The 18,122-nt window shown below is 35.3% G+C and overlaps 1 protein-coding gene across 1 annotated transcript; it reads right to left on the reverse strand.

Moving 5' to 3' along the window:
• Positions 1-137: 137 nt before the first annotated feature.
• Positions 138-12,134, reverse strand: LOC114528919 (receptor-type tyrosine-protein phosphatase epsilon-like). Its single transcript, XM_028550630.1, has 20 exons — positions 12,108-12,134; positions 11,826-11,952; positions 11,098-11,215; positions 10,850-11,013; positions 9,960-10,066; positions 9,475-9,562; positions 9,086-9,153; positions 8,359-8,392; positions 8,006-8,109; positions 7,451-7,570; positions 6,557-6,705; positions 6,086-6,227; positions 5,599-5,745; positions 4,802-4,901; positions 4,448-4,524; positions 2,901-3,032; positions 2,235-2,366; positions 1,782-1,936; positions 1,274-1,409; positions 138-226 (listed from the first exon to the last, which is right to left on the reverse strand). Exons 1-20 carry the CDS (start codon positions 12,132-12,134, stop codon positions 158-160), a joined length of 2,196 nt encoding a protein of 731 aa, XP_028406431.1. The 3' UTR covers positions 138-157.
• Between the last annotated feature and the right edge of the window lie 5,988 nt (positions 12,135-18,122).

The following is an 18,122-nucleotide window of genomic DNA, read 5'->3' on the forward strand; positions in this document are numbered from 1 at the left end:
TTAGGCTAGGCAGGATTTCCTTTCATTTCTACATAATTTTTAAAGCCCCAAATTAGCTACAGTAGCTATATTAAAGAACCATTAGGAATTCCAACTGACATTTATCGATATATGGGATTCACATTAATTTTATGCGTCCCGCCTCGACCGGCCAGGTTTACGTCTTCACACATGCAGAGGAATCCTGGTAAGCCATTATTACCAAATAGCAGAACCTATATTGTTTCTAAGAAAGAAATTTGCAATAAATCGTATGTAAGTCATTATAGGCTACATTTACTCTATTATACTTTAAAGGCGCTGTTACACTAAGAAACTTACATAGAAACTTGCTATCAATGCTATGCAATTATAATTTTGAGGGATTAATTATTTGTAAAGAGTGTTCGAAATGCTAAGAAAACGTTTCCGGTTAGCAGATCGTAACAAATGTTCGTATTTGACAACTTTAGAAATCTTCACGAGTAGAAATACATTGCAAGTTGTAAAGAAAGCATGTTGTAAAGCAATTCTGATCAGTGGCGTAGGAAGGGGGGGGCACTGGGGGCACGTGCCCCCCCAAGATTTTTCAAGGGAACAAAAGTGCCCTTTTTGTGAAAAAAAAAGCCTTTTTGGGAAGCGAAAAGAAAGAAAAAAGTATCTCCTATTTCCCAATAATCCCTAAATTGAGAGGGATTTACGGCCATTTCAGAGGCCTATATCTCAAAATTTTCTCGGGGGAGCATGCCCCCGGACCCCATAGCAGTACGAAGCCCAAGAAATACGAAAAATGTTCTGCGGTCGGCGGTCCCTGAGTCAAACCGTCCCTATATATATATTTTTATTAACCATTTTAACCGTCATTTTTATTAACCAAAAGTGCCCCTAAAAGCTGGTGCCCCCCCAACCTCTGGATGCTTCCTACGCCATTGATTCTGATTTTTGGCACTTCACTCGATGCACGTAAATTCTAGGGTTTACACTAAGGGGTCCTAATTTCGAGTGGACTAATTATACACACTTCAAATTCAAGCCAGGAACAGTTGAAGGAAAAATGAGTCAACCATATATAGGTCCTCTGGCAGGAATCGAAACTACGCTTTTGCGATTCCGCTGCAATATATATGTGCTCTTGCAACTGAGTAAAGCACGTTGCATAGTGTAACACCGGAGCGGAGGGATTCATTACAGGAAAAATAATAATTTGTCGTTTGTAGATATTGTTTGTTAGCTTACTAACGCGCATAGCCCTCCCCTCCTGAAGAGGAGCAAGGAGAAAAAAATATATTCTTACCGAATTTTCAACAAATTGTGGTCGTGATCCTCTAATGATTTTAATTGCCTGAAAGACATCAACTTTCTGGTCAACTTTCATTCGTTCAAGCAGGTTTGAGATGGCAATGAATGTTCCGGTACGTCCAGCACCATCACTAAAACACAAACGATATAAAAGTTTTAGGCATGTGCTTTGTGTTCATAATTCCTCTGGAACATTGAAGTCTGAAGCACCAGCTAACTCGCGTACTGCATGCAATTTTTCTAAAACTTGTTTCAAGCAAAAAATACTAGTTTTAAGTATATATACAATTAGAATCTTAAAAGTAGATTTTGCCATTGTGAAAGGCATGCAGTTATTTTTTCTGAGTAAGACAAATAACCTTGTATTAAGAAAAAAATTATACCAAAAAAATAGTTCTTAAAGCAAGATAACGTAGCTTAAAAGAAAGGAAAAAAGTCTCATTAAGTGTTAAAGAGTTTGCAGTGTAGGGAGTTACTGAATAATATCAAATATAGATTGTCACCTGCATGCAACAATTATTGGTCCTTGATTATCACTCTCCCAGGAATTTTCAACCAATGACAATAGATTAACGACGCTTTCTGTGTGCCGTGGTACACCATGGTGCGGCCATTTTGTGTAATGGAATATTTTAACTTCACGACAATCTTGTAAATCCTGTTCCGAACAAAAACACAAGGTCGTAACTATAAATAGTTACTCGCACATTCAAATATAAATAGAACAGTATAATTTCCAATATAATCAAGGAGCAGCGCGGCGGTGTCTTCAAACAACTTAGCATCAAATGTGGTATAACAACTGCCTAAAATCAGTGTTTTTCGAGAAGTGTTTTGTCTATTCTAGGCAGTTGTTTTACCACATTTGATGCTGAACAGTATAATTATGTAATCCTCTGCTTATAACCTCCCCACCCGTAAACCACAGGTGGAAGGTATAGTCAAGGAATACACACCGGATAAGGTGATATGACGAATTCTCTAGTCCATATCCCATTAGATTCCCATTCAGAATTAAATTGCACCGTTAAAGAACCATACTGAATTGGCTTTTCTTTCATAGTCGTTGGCCAAAATATCGGGAATGCCTAAAATACCAAACGAAGCGAGTTTAACAATATAACAACTAGGCCGCTATGGAAACTAGTGGTTCGAGACCGGAGGATCGCGCTTGTAACAAACTTAATATCAAGCATATCCTCCAAATTACTTAAATTTTTAGGCATGTCTTTTGTACAGGCCTAGTTAAGCATTTAAAAACGGTGGCCGCGAAATCCTGGTTCGTTATCATAATTATGACGTAATGCATCGGTGTTGTCTATTGTAATTGGATTGATACTTGTCTTTGAATGAATACAGAATTGTTTGTCCATTAAAAATGATCTTTATTGTTCACGATGAAGAGTATCGTAGAACATCGCCGATATGAAAACAAAGTTTTCGGGATAGCCAGGGGCCAAAACTAGCTTGATAATTGGGGGGATATGGGCGAGGTGAATATTCAAATATTCTGTTATGTCCGACGGATTTCTTTTGAAGAAAACACGAATGCGTACAAAATAAATCCGTCCGCGGCAGAGCAAAATATATAAACATATCCACCCCCGTTCACCCCGGCTTACCGTTCCATCTTGTAAGCTATTTAACAAGACAATCGTGGATGATTTTTGCGAAAAAACCAGTCGCCAGAAGTCGTTGATTGTGTTTGGAAGAGGACTTTGTGTCGCGATAAAATGATTTCTTGCAGTGTAACTCTATATGACAAAATGAAAACAAATGTTTGTAAAATAATGGAATTGTTGTCATGGAATTGAATAAGCCATGCAGCTATACAGTAGCTGCCACGGTAAAAGATTTATAAGTATATTCCACTAAATGTCGTTTTGTCAAACAGAACCTGAATCTTCAATATATATAGCATGCACCATTGTCACCATTGTTGGTAATTAATGTAAACTATATAATTCCAAAACCAAAATCATTACTATATATAATTAGTATGTTTTGCTCACGCACGTGAGTTTTTTAATTGCAAAACTGTTACCTATAATGTACCATTCCGCATTAAACTAAAGATTAAGTAAATCAATTAGTACAGCTGAAAAGGGCTTCCAAAAAAGAGTAAAAGTGGAAAGTTCTGGTTGCGTGGGAAATATTGTAAAGTGTGAAAAATATCGCCGTGCGAATTAAGTTGGTAAATTTTGTTTAAACTAGTAGCTATTACGTGCAAAAAAGCGTTTTTCTAACACTTTTCTAAGTTGATATTTATGTTGCAAGATTGATAATTTAGTTATCCTTGTAACGCGTGCGTTGTCCCTGAGCCGGTGCGAAGCACCGGGCGAAGGTACTAATTCCGCCCGGAGATTTTAATTACGCCCGGGAATGCAAATGCGAAATGAAAGTTGTCCGCCATTATGTCATGGACGTTAGGCGTTTTTGTAAGTTATGCGCATGCGTGAGTATAAGACGAGTTAAACTGGTAACTAGCAAACGTTTACAAACGTGCGATTGGCTAAATTAAAATTTGGGTTCACGTCAGCATAACTGATATTTTGAATTATAAAACTTTTTTAAATAATATTTTTCATTTCGATGGTCTTTAAAATATACGAAAAATTGACTCGTAAAATTGATTAAAATATAATGTAAAAGATGCCTTCGGATAGAAAAAATTTCATTCAAATGGATGGTAAAAAATCTACGATTTTTAAGCATTTTTAAAGTGTTTTTGAACAGGTAAATGGGTAGATTTTGTATTTTAAAGCATACAAGTATTTTGTATGTTTAATATGTGGGTTTATCATCAAATGTATGACACCTCTTGAATTTATTCGTCAATTTCATTGAAATTATTTTTATTTGGAAAGTATTTATTTTTAAAGGTGAATTCGTTTAAAAAGTAATTGAAATTTCGCTAAAAATTGTAGTATTTAAAACTATTCGTAGCACAATTATGATTATAGTCGAATTTGATAGCTCGAGAGTCGACTTTATAAGTGTACGAAGATATTATAGGATTTTACTTTACGACTTCGATCATTCAGCAGAAACGAGTATTATAGAATTTCAGTGATGGAAATATAAGTTATTAATATAATGTATATTTTTATATATTGCTTCAGGCGAGGGGACTTTGCATGCAATGTATTTCTAGTATGTATATACGTACATCAACAAAAACAGCATTGATATAATCTGAATTTTGAACACCATCCAAGTATTCCAGTGTAACACGATTGCCTTCCCCTAAATAGAATGTGCAAAGATTAATTCGGTGATTATAAAAAAACTTAGTTAATACCAACAATAAACGATAGGCCTCTTTGGTGATTTCTGGAGAATGAATGCTTTATTCATTTGAATAAAATATTTGCGTCACATGCTATACAGACACGCAGTGCATCGCCGACTGCCGTAGACATGGTATAAAAACCGGGCCCGCGAAAGGATCCTTGAAGAAAGTACATTCAATGAAGTGATTGCACGAGACTGCGTGTGTTAGTTATAGCGAATTTCACAATACCTGGATAGACATTTTCAACACGATTCTTTTTGCCATTTTCTTCAAGTAATCCAGCAATGCATTCATCTGGAGTAAGAATTGGTGACACTTTTTCCAATGTCTAAAAAGACGAAATTATTGTAAAGACCAACGTATATATAATTATACGATAGGGAACAATAATTTATGCATGGTACTATAGTGAAGGATAACTCGGTTTTCCTGAAAACAACACTTGAATTTTTTTTCAAAGTGCATGTTATGGACATATAGTATGGATGCTACTTGGAAATTGTATAGAAGTTTTCATAGTTTGCAAGAAATTCATTTCATTGTCGTGTCGTATTTTTAACTAAATTATTTTATTCCTAGCGACTAGCTTATTGAGCGAGATATCCTGACCAATTTATATAACACTTTCGCAATATATTATTTTGATCGAAGAAGCAGAGCATCGTCCGATGTTTTTGTCATATTCATCTTTTAATGAGCTAACTACATGTAGCTATAAGAGCATTGAACGCATGCATATAGTAATAACCGAAAGGACGGTTCATCGATCAAGATGGCAAGATAGAATAGTTTTATGATGACATTATTTATATTGCAATAAGATAATATTTCTACTGTGTATTTCCTCAATTTGTTGTATCAAACTTGATATTATTAGGTGTTTTTCGTGCAGTTGTTTTCTGCTCGCAATTCACTGCGCATCCAGCGATACAAGTTCATTCACATTTGCATGTGGCATCCTAATACTCTTTTATTCATTGGTATAACACAAACATGCCTAGTTAACCATAAACTGATAAACACACCTTGAACTTCTCTTGAAAACCAGTTAAACCACTGGGCTTAGTTTCCGCAAGTTTCCCAATCTCCTCTTTGATATTACAACAATCAACTTCGTTCATCCCACATACAATTGTCTCCATGATTGCTTCGTAGACAAATATATATTGTTCCTTTATTAAAAGATTAGTAAAATTTATTTAGTTCTTTTAGTTTCACATGCCTAAAAAAGAAGTAAATATTTGAGGTGTGAAATGTATCAATGTTCCGTCCTTTAAGGAGTTCGCAACGGAATGATCCTTGACTTGGTGGAAAAAATCAGTCACATATATTAGAAGCATATATAGCTTATCTCGTGTGAATTAATTTCTTGCACGCCTTCATACTGTATATTAGGCATGATAATGTCTGTTTAACCGCTTTTCGGTCAAAACGTAAGATGATTTCATTATTTCGCATGTTTGCCAGTTACTTGCAAAGTTTGTAAGAAATAAAATTACTATATCCATATACCAATGTTTGCACCATATTCATTCTTCGTTCTCTCATTGAAGAAACCTCTCCAAACACATCAATACAATTCACTACACCTTTCTCGAGTTTATCAAGAATGGTATCTATAGCAATAAAGACACCGGTTCTCCCAACACCAGCACTATAAACAAAAAAATTCTATCATTCTACGTTGTTTTATACACATTGTTTTATACGAACTATAATATATGTATAAAACCTTTTTATGGAGTTATATTATAAAAGGAATAAAAAAATTTTTTTCTGTGTTTCTATACAGTATATATACATGCAGTTATGGAAACGCTTGTCGGAGTTTGGGGGAAATCGAGATAACGTGGAAAAACTCGCCCACTGATTATTTCTCGTTCTCTCAGACTCCCGCGCGTGTTTCTATAAATGTATAGAAACACGGAAAATGTTTTCTATTTCTTAATTACAAGTCGTTTCGATGTTGTCTATAAGTTTCACCTGCAGTGTACGATGATAGGTCCAGATTGTTTCACATGATGGGTCCTGTAATGATTTCTAAAAGCTAGGAGCTCTGTAGGATATTTTGGGACGCTGTGGTCAGGCCAGGATTTGAAGTAGTAATGTCTGACTTCTCGTTTTTCATCGCCCTAAAGAGTGTGGGAATATTAGGGTGATTTAGCATGAGGACGTGAACGTCAAAGACGACGTGAAAATGGCGAGTAAATGGCGTGATGCGCCCAAATATGGACATGCCACGCCATTAATTTTACTCGCCATTTCCACGTCGTCTTTGACATTCACGTCCTCATGCTAAATCTCCCAGTTAAATATATATAGCTAGGATGTGATGCAGTATAACGAGAATGAATTTCGTTTTAGACCAATCATCAAGGTTGTTTACGCTAGTTATAAATATACTGTATCATATTCCTTTTACCATAACGATTCGCATTTGCAACTTTGATATTAAGAATTTTGTCCAATATTCCCGCAATAACTACAGTCTGATCAAAAGTATTCGAACACCGATTTTACAGATCTCATTAGAATGCTCATATCTAATTTAAAACAAAAGCAATTTGTATGAAAATTTTACATATTACAGAGCGAGTTTTTCGCTCTGTCCACCAGTTATTTTAGTTTACTATTTTAAATCGAAAATACAATTTTAACTAAGCAAGTGCCATTTACTACTCTTTTCTAAAGTTTACTTTGGCGGTTATTTGTGAGAGTATCGATAATGTTTTAGGAAAAATGAGTAGTAAAGTGTTTGCAATTTTAAATGAAGATCGAATAATGCCAGTAAGTTGCGTATGGTTTTCAATGTGCATCAAATCATATTCTGCCAAAAAATAACAAAACATTCTCTACATGAGGTATTATTAATTTTACCTTCCTAATTTGTAACGTGTGTGTTTCAGAGAAAGCAAATATTTCCGTCTTCTCCAACGTTACTTCAATATCTCCATACATTTTACTTCCTTCGTCAGGCCAGTATTTCTCACATTTTGGCTAAAACAAAATTGATGCATACATGTTATTTATCTGGCGCGAGCTAGGTTGGAATGTAGAATGCCATCCATAAGGCCTCAAAAGCAGGGTATTTTTCATCCGGACCGAACAAGGGCTCGGTGCATGAGGTATTTGTCCCCCCCCTGAATTATTGCTCAGTATCATTTAAATGGACTTGCTGTGAAATACAGATTCTAGGTACAAAAAATTATCCTTTTTCCGGAAATTAGTACAGTAGCAACCAAATCCCTTTTATCGTAAATAGATCTTGATTCGTGTTACCGTTTGATCCGGGCTACCTTAAGATAATTGTATGATGTATAAATTAAGATATGCGACTGATGAAGTAAGGTGGTGTTTATTCGTTGGATAATTCTACAGAAAACTTGAAAGACATCATATATCGGTGCTTTACACTTCACAGTCTCCACTTACCTTACGGGTTCCAAGTTCGTTGAGAGAGGTTACCATCACAATAGAGTAACTGCGCTGTTCCCAAACCATTTTCCACATATCATTCACAGTAACTGGGGTAGGGCCTGGGAGAGATGAGGTAATGAGATGTCATAAATTTGTACCTATGTACAGCTGTTCGTTGAATAATAGACAGGTTCAGCAGAAGACGTGAACGTGAAAGACGGCTTGAAAGTGGCGAATAAATTGGGGGGCATGTCCAAATATAGACACATCACGCCAGTTATTCGCCATTTTCACGTCCTCTTTGACGTTTACGTTCTCGTGCTAAATTTCCCTAAATATCTGTATAAATATTAACCAGTGTTGCTAACCTTGGCATGCTATATAGGAATTTGCACTGATCCCCTGAAGGAAAAATAAATTTAACATTAATGCTAATCAGCGACCTTTCACGCAGGTGGAATTCAGAAAGTTGTGGCGGAGGCGTTGTTCCCAGAGAAAAAGTTCCGGGAAATAATTTTCCGCAGATGTTTCCATAACATACGCGAACAAACATGGGGGGAGGGGGTTAACATTTAAAGAAACAACCGAAATACACGTGTCACCGTAATCAACCTTATTTCTTAAGGCTACTTTCCACTTACGCGTTTTTTATACGCACGTGCATGCACGTACGGAAAATTTTAAATGCTTTTAAATTTTATTATATAACACTAGGTCAACTAATGCACACTAAAATATGCAGAAAACTAACTTCCTTCGATATATTCACTTAGTTTTTTCAAAGGTAACATGTATGAGGATTTAGACTTTTCCGTGCGTATTACTGATGAAAAACGCAGTGGAAAACAGCCATTGGTCTTGAAAATCACACGTAAAACCATGTAAAAAGCATGTACGTGTTCACGCGTTATTCCCGTGTCATGTGGATTTAATAAGGGGAACATGAAGGGAGCTTGGAACAAATTTGAGTCGGTTTAAAAATCGTTTCTCTTCTTTAACTCGGCTTTAATTATTACTTCATCATTTCATGTTTAAAATTGAACTTTTGCCGAATGTTTAAATTTTTTCCTTAAAATTCTTTCATGGGAAACTTACGTCAATGTAGCTAGCGTTAATGTAATCCTCATTTTCATCTCCAGAGAGAACAACACGACAATAATCATCTGGAATTATGCAAAATTAATCAGCAAAACTGTATAGAAAATATATATAAAATCACATATTTACATATTTTTCAACATCACTGAATGTCATTGCTGTTAATCATATATTAATTATAATTTTATATACCCTATTCGTATAAGCCTATAAGCAATAAGCGGATCTTTTGGGATTTTAGGAAAAAATTGATTTAAAAATTGACGCGTTATAGGCATGCACATGCGCCTATAATCGGATATAAGCGCATGCGCCTATATCAGCAGGGCGCTTTTATGCGGGTGAATAGGGTATGTATATGGACGATACAGAATTGTATACAATACATGTGACAATATTTCCATATCTGTTTTTGTCTTTATTGAACGGCCTTTTTGACACTTCCCAAGATGTGGTAAAATCTTTTGGTAAATCCTATCATAGAAAGATAAATTATCTTTACATACAGAAATTACAGTGTGGTTTATTAAACAGTACAATTTATACGTTTACGGAAAAGATATAACCAAGGTAGTAGCAAATTGAGCATGAAAATTATGTTTAGAGGCAGAAAAAAGTACGTATTTTCAGCATTCAATTCGCCGAGTTTCTTCTTTGCAGACAAATTCTCGGTTCAAATATTTTGTCCTTTTTAATTCTTATTTTGCTACACTTAATACCAACATTTCGGTTGGGTATTCTCCAGCTTTTTAAACTGAGTTAAACGTAGAGCTGGATCGTTTGGATTGAGGAATCCATGCAACTGATAAATCGGTTAATAAAACTGCAGAATCATTTCTCCGAGGGATATTTCTCAATGTCCGATACTTACATTGTATTCATTGCCGAACATATAGTTATCGTTAGCTTTTAGTTCATTAACGTAGTGCAAAAATTCTGCCAAGGGGACTGGTGGATGTCTGTTTTCTTTGGCATTTCCTTCAAAGTTGTGCAAATAAGAAAGTACGAGTATTTCAGTTATATCTTGACAATTCACTGCAATGCTGTATTATGGTACATATCCGGTACATTATCTGGCATGTAAAGAGTAATAGAGATGAAGATTCATATATTATTTTGTAATTCTCTTCGGTTAAACCTGACATATTATAATGATAACAAATTTGCGGTCTTTGGTTAGTATGTGTCAAGAATAGGGGTATAACATCTCATTTACATATTTGTCACCCCCCTGGTTTCCTTACAGCTACATTATATTAGCGGAAATCAAAATATCACTGCAGTTTCCGCACTGAACTTGTGAATAGAATTGAAGATTGTGAATAAAATAAGAAGCTGCATCAAACCGAATGGTACAGGTCTAGTTTTTATTCTAATGTGCATGTATTTAGTTGCAGACAGGGCCGTCGCTAGAGGCTTAATTGGGCGGCTACGTTATATTAGCACAAATCAAAATATCACTGCAGTTCCCGTACTGAACTAGATGTTTTCAGTAAGCGTGGTCTATCGTTTTTGCTTATTTAACAATGAATGTGAAAAGAGCAAAAATAAAAATAAATGTGTAAAATCAGTAAAATTGACATCTGGTGAAAATGTGATAAATTGCATTATTGATGTATTCAAACATATGCATGTTTAGTTTTTAGATTCAAATGATGAAAGGTTTTGCGTTTTCCTAACACTATTCTAATAGAACCATGCATGGTGTAAATGTGTAATTTCACTTATGTGGCCAGCACACTAGCTATCATTACGGCTTACCAGTGCTCTCATTTAAATAGATTCTTTCATTGCTACCAGTTCCCGCGCACCCGTTTGATCCAAAAAACTTCTCTTCACTTGCGTAGCTTTCAAAATCATCGCTTTCGTTATCCTGGTATTCTACCGAGAACATTTCTACGTTCGTTTCTTGCTTTTGAGCTCGCCTGAGGGTAAGCACAAAAGTGGGTGAGCGAAAAACTTTGCAAGTACAACAATTATTTCCAGAAACCGTATTAATTTTCCCTTACCTTCGCTTGATAATTATGACAGCAGCAACAACTAAAATTGCAACTAGAGCGAAAAACACGCCAATTGAGACACCCAAAGCTACTCCAATACCACTACTGCTAGTCGTAACAGCATCCCCTGCAAATACGGTTTAGATAAATATATGTAGGTAATTTTGAGAGAACGAGGGGATATGTGAATAAACACACATCCCCGAAGTGACTCAAAGTAACCTACTTATTTTCACATTGGCGTGGTTGCATTTATAATATAACAAATGACAAGAACAAAGAAAACCGAGGAATGTGAAAAATAACATAGATTAAACCGCAGGTGCAGCCAGGGCCGTAGCTATAGAAGCTTATTTGCACGGGATGGGATGCATATTCATATTCTCGTCTTATGTGTGACGGATTTCTTTAGAAAGCTATATTGCTCCTATATGATATGTAAACTTGCTTATATGAATATGCAACCCCCCTTGCAGTCTAGCTACGGTCCTGGGTGTATGTTTTACGCACAGATGCAAGTCACTCAGTAAGCATCAGGCCCGTAATATAAATAATCAGTTGTTCTATTTTTTCCTATAAAATATGTAAACATGAATATGCAACCCCCCCCCCCTTGTGGTCTAGCTACGGACCTGCATGGGTGTATGTTTTACGCACAGATGCAAGTCACTCGGAAAGCATCAGGCCCGTAATAATAATAATAATCAGTTGCTCTATTCTCTGCTAAAAATACCTACTCGGTTCACAAAGTTCAATTCTAAGACAAAATTCCTGCTTGTCAGTCGATTTTATCTTTATGTAACGCACATTACGAATATCAACGAAAGTTGACGCCGCTTGATAACCATTTTTATTCCCAGTTATCTGAAACAGGAAAATATGTCATGAGAATAGTTGCTTATATAAGCATACGAGTGATACGACATCGTAGTTATAGTGGAAGTTATGTGTAAATAATTATATTGATTATAGCATATGGAACATGCGCGATATAATTTATGCTATATTTGAGCGAATGCCGTTGTCATAGGGCTTTTGTTTGCCATTCTTTAGTTTTCTTGTTAATAAACATTTATTTAACTTTCTATAATTCGGCATGTTATTAATGCAAATAATAGGACATAACACACAACGTAATATTTTTTATCATTTTAGGTCAATATGCAATAACTAAAGTCTTCAAACCCTTATGCATTTTATCTGGAAAATATGGAATAGCAGTCCGACATTGAATACCTTTACGCTGTTTTCATACGATGTGTTACGACTGTATTTCAAGGAATATGAACCACTCCACTTTGTTGGGTTTTCATCCGCCGCAACCACAATCTGGAAAATGTTATATTCCTTCTGAAGGTCGATTTCTAAATACTCGTCTCCATTCCCTGAACACCAACCGCGTTTGTCCATCCTAGCCAGAGTGTAATCACTGGTCCCATTTCCTGAAAATGTGGGTTTTGGAAACGTGTTTTGGCCAGTAATTATCGGTTTATCGCATATCTGACCTACAGAAAAATAGACAGAGGTAGAGAAGCTCAAGTCAGGGGCTAAACCTGTCTAACCTACCATATGTTTGGTGGACGCACAAGTAACAAGTAAGTAATTCATAACTCATAACATCACGAGGTTTTGAACTATAATTTTTTTCATTTATGTTTTAACAGTTTAATATTGATTCCAAATAAAACCAAATATCGAATTTACGACAAATTTGTCAAATACGCTAACATGTCCTACCACTACGCATGTTGAAACTACGCGAATATTTTCTCTATAATGAATATTTATTATTATCATAATAATTTTTTTGGACCAGGAAGTGTTGTTAATTGTTGTTGTTGTTTTTTGTTGTTGTTTTTTGTTGTTGTTTTTTGTTGTTGTTGTCGTTGTTGCTGTTGTCGTTGTTGTTGTCAAATATGACTGTCCATAATGTCTTACCTAGGTAGGAACGAAAACACAGCGAAATTACCCTGCATGGGTACGAGCATAGACTATCCAAAAGACAATTGTCTATGGTACAATTGTCTATGGTACAATTGTCTATGGTACGAGGTTGGCACATTATTTACCTGGTTATTAGACCACTATTATTATGAGGCAATTTGCTGTGTTGAAAAATATATGATTAAGTTATCTCCTTGACTCTACTTACAATTTACATTTGGAATTGATGTACTTGAAGTGGTTGTGTAAGACTGAAGGTGCATACAGCATGATGTTTCGTTTGAGCGAGTAGAGTAGCACATGACATCTCCCTTGGCAATTTTCTCCCCACTGGGAATATCTAGTGAAATCAATTCATTGTTTCCATTCACTTCAAACCCCAAGTGTTTACACAGCATGTTACGGCGAACTTTATCCCAATTTTCATCATAAACTTTCCACGAAGTTGAGCCGTCGTATACTTCAATGAAACCTTTGTATAACTTTGTTAATCTTACATCGAGTGCTAAAGATTGTGAAAAAAATAAGAAGCTGCATCAAACCGAGTGGTGCAAGGTCTGGTTTTTATTTAATGTACATTTAGTTACAGATTTGGCTTGTCAAGATTTGGTGTAGAGTTATGTCTAATATGATATAATAAAATTGTAATACACAAGGGTCTAATTGTAATTTTAATATAGGCACAAGGGGCTTCTATAATTTATCTTGTCGAGAGTAAAATTATTTGTGAACAACCCAGCTAGTGCATAGCAAGTTTAACGGTCGACGTAATAATTGTTATTGCGCACTATACCTGAAAACATAGGTGATTTGTAGGAATCCGTACAAGTATACTCAGTAAAAATCTGTTTTTCGGCGTCGGAACAATATTCTGATGCTAAGAAATTATCGTCAAAAATTATACTACAAGACCTGTTTCCATTACAAAACGATTTCACCTTGCAGTTCGTAAATTTGCTACATTTAAAAGAAGTTCCTGCGGAATAATCAAATCTACCACTCTTGTCAAAGTCCCCATAATCTGCTCTCTTGATCACCATAAGTTGTTTTGAAGAGCAATGAATGTCTTTCGTTTTGGCGCCATACCTTGTTACTGATCCTGTAAAACATTCAATAATAATAATTCAGTTAACTAATGTTTTTGACAGAGAAAGTTAATAACAACCTTGAAATAGTAAACGTTTATGCATGAGCAATTAAAGGTCATTCTGAAAATGCTTTCGTTTAATTGTTCTTTGTGGCATCATCGTTCCCAGGTTTTCCACGTAAAGGCCCACACAAATAAATTTTAAACTATCATAATATTCTTGTAGATTACATAGCTAACAATAAAACATTTTAACTGCTCTAGCGTCCATAGTTTCCAAATTTTACTTCCAGAATTTAATTTATATGCTTCTGAAAACTCAAAATTCGCGTCGCGTTGCCGCATCGCGTCCGGTCTGTGTCGGCCTTAATGTAAAACTTCGGGTTAACGGACCGAAAGCTTTGCATGCAGTATTAAATAATTACGTGGTCTACCTACAAGTTAATTCACTCAAAAATGAAATTTAATTTATTTAATTTATTTTTTCGTTATGACAATTAATGTTTTTATTAACTGTTTGAATTTTATAAAAAACATGGCGAAGACAGGTTTCAAAAGCGCACTGTATGAACGTCGCGTAATGTGTGGGGTGATAAATTGTATTACGTTCACTTACCTAAAGTAAACTTTTGTTGTGGTTTTTCAGTGCAATTCTCTCTTTTTATATATGCTGTTGAGTTAGGTTCAGCACAAACTGGTCCAGATGTTCTGTTGTAAAAACTTAAGGATCCAGCTGGCGTTTGCTTTAAACGATGTTCCTGGTTATTTAGGTAATTCCGATTCTTGACAGTTATTTCTATGTAATACACTATCCAACACCTTTCATACTGGTTACCATATGGAGACATAAGTATTGCCATACTTTCTATGTTTTGTAATTTCTCATTACTGAGATAACGGAATTGTGCATTATCTTCCAAACAGTTCTCACCCATCATTGCATAGTTATAGGCATGCATGCCTAGGCCTTTCGTAGAAGTTGCCACTCGCAAATTGCCCACCGTTGTAATGCAATACCCGGAAAGGTGGTTTCTTAGGAAAAAGCTTCGACAATCTGTAAAATAAACCACAACTATACACAATTATTTTCTCGTAGTAAGAGTATAAGGTTTATCTTTCTTTGTGACGACATTTTTCGACTATATGTGTGTGCATGTAATGCTATAATTCTATTGTTCCGTCGCACATCTAATTATAAGAAATTCAGTACACTGAGATAATATGTATTTTGTCTCAAGAACAATAAATTATGACAGTCGATAAGATAAAATTACCCGGGCATGTTTATTTGTAAAAGCCCAAAATGGCGTATGAAATTTTAGGCTGTGTGATTTTCGGACTGGTCAGGTTTTTTCAGTTTATTTCTCTTCAAACATTCAATTATGCATGCTCTAGGGTTCTGTATTGTTGGAACTGCATTATTAAATGAGGAGTCTGATCATCTCGCAGGAGTTCGATGCATCGAAATTTGCAAGCGCAAGCTTGACTGCGAACAGTATAGGAAAAAATATACAGGCCTGTATCAGAAAAAACTAGAAGATTTTAAAATGTTCAAAAAACTATCATTTTATCAAAATAACTGGCTTATCTAACAGTAAAAACTAGCAGAAAAATTAACCTCGTAAAGCGGGAGAACGGTTTGTAAAAGCCTCATTTTTAACCGCTTGCATGTGTAAAGGAAATGAGAGGTTGAAAATCCAAGTTCATTTAAAGAGGTGAAAGTTTAGACTCTTTTGTGCAATTTATCGCAATTTCAGAAAATGTAATAAATATTAAGTCCGCTGCGAGACGTTTGAAAATTAGACTTTTTTCCCGTTTAGAATTTTTAAATAATTTTTTTAACTTTTATATTATATAAGAGTATAGCTGTATATGATATACGCAAATAAAACACTTTTGTTAATTTTAAAGACTAGTGCACAAATACAAAATTAAAAAATGTATAAAAATATTAAATGTTCGTAAAAACTTTTGTGAGCATTTTCGAGGCCTCGTGCGAGATTTGTCACCACGAATTGTCGAGGCGATAATCATGGGTCAAATTCCTTGCCAAATATTTTTGCTAAGTTCCAATTGACATGTTTTCCTTGACAAGGAGCCTTGTTCAAAAGCTAGTCATGCCAGCTTTTCAACAAGGAAAAATGCTCGTATGTACGTATACGGCCGTCAAGGAAACCTGACAAGGAATTGCGCAGTACGGAACTATATATTCAACGATATAACAATATTGTTGCAACAACATTCATCGAGCCAACAAATTTTCTATGACAAATTCTTTCTTTGACAAGTTTTGTCGTGTGAACGTGCCAACAAGTTTACTTTGACAATTTAGTTTGCAGTTAGCCATGTAATCGTATATATACAGCGGAAAACGTAAGCGCGCTAACATGCAGTCGCCATTTTAAAATTTCAATTTTGAATAATGTAATATCGTAAGGATTATATTGTATCATAATAACGTGATTCAGTGTTTTTCTTGTTTCTATCTCTATATGATTCCGAATTAATATTTAATAAACTCTCTTTTAACATAAGCAGTTCTTTATCGCCAAACCAGTCAACCGTACAGCGCTAATGCATGCTAGCTGCCAGTGCAAAATACAATAGTCCGCTGGTCAAACGCATGCAAGTGCTCACACTACTTTGACAAGTTTTCTTTATTGACTCATACACGCGAGCGAAACATGTACTTTGACAACTTTTTCTATGACAAGTACACTTGTTCAAAATCAAGTTGGGTGTATAATGACGAACAATTAAAATTGTCAAAGAAAACTTGCTCGTCTGTAAGGGGCTTTATATACTATAATTATAAGGACGGATCATCGGTGCACGAACTTGGGCAAGCGAAAGATAATTCGTCTGTGTGTAAACACAGGGAAACAGATAGCTCATGACAAGAATTCACTGACAAGAATTATCCGCATGGTTCGTTTATTTAGACAATTTGAATAGGTAGTTCGTCTTAATTGACGCATCATCCGTGAAAACGAGGTAGGGACAAACTACGAAAAATTAATCATAAAACGGCTCCTGTGCGTTTATAACATAAATCATTTCCCCGTCATCCACATTCGTTTTCGATATTCCCGTGCACTTTCTGAACGCGCGATTCTGCTCTCTTTGACATATTCATGCATCTACATAGTTGGTCTATAGATATAGTTTGTCGTGTGTTTATATTCAGAGGAATGATCGGTCAGACGGATCATTCGTCCAGACGGATAATCCAACTATATTAATTTTGTGGATACGACGTAAAAGAAAAGGCCTCATATATATATAGCCATGAAATAACGGAGCCTTACATAAGTATAAGGTTTATACATGCATGAAGCAGGAAGTCCAGACTTTGGGTCTATAATATGAGGAAGAACATTCACCTATATACTTGTTCAGTGTAATGTTACTTGCTTGCGATTCAAATATTTGTATTTTATAATGCAAAAATCTATACTGACCTTTAAACAATAACAATGCGATGCCATATAATACTATCAAGACATAAATTTGCCACGACATTCTTCCGGCGTTGGTGGTCGATTTAAACTGATATAGTCATAATTACGTATGGCTGCATCATTTTAGTGCCATGAGAGATATCGAAAGAAAACTATACAAGGTAACTGCATGCGTGGTATTCATTATTATATTCAAGTCCAGGCTCATTATTGAAAATTTGGCAAATTTTTTGCAATATAATTAGTAAACTGATAATGCTCTAAAAGTGTAGTTCCCCAAATATATCTTATGGCAGAAGATACGTTTGTATTTTTATAGTCAATTATATTAAAAGCCACTATAGTCTATTTTTTGGTATCATGCACTTTTAAAAGCTGATTAAAATAAACAATATGATTAGTTTTTCCTGTATCGCTATGCTTCATAGTTTAGCTTTTCTGATTTTATGTTACCACATGCATCTATATTTGACAGCATATGATTATAATATTTTTTATATTATGGAGTAAAAATAATACTTGGATGCAGTTGAAACTCGTAG

The sequence above is a fragment of the Dendronephthya gigantea genome, unplaced genomic scaffold (genome assembly GCF_004324835.1).
Source record: "Dendronephthya gigantea isolate DGI-Jeju-01 unplaced genomic scaffold, DenGig_1.0 000052F, whole genome shotgun sequence".
Lineage (NCBI taxonomy): Eukaryota > Metazoa > Cnidaria > Anthozoa > Malacalcyonacea > Nephtheidae > Dendronephthya > Dendronephthya gigantea.

Coding starts and splice junctions, on each gene's coding strand:
- LOC114528919 (XM_028550630.1), bottom strand. CDS start 12,134: ATGGCAAACAAAAGCCCTATGACAACG. Junction 11,014..11,097: donor GTCATAATTATCAAGCGAAG/GTAAGGGAAAAT, acceptor GCTTACCCTCAG/GCGAGCTCAAAAGCAAGAAA. Junction 8,110..8,358: donor TTCCTATATAGCATGCCAAG/GTTAGCAACACT, acceptor CATCTCTCCCAG/GCCCTACCCCAGTTACTGTG.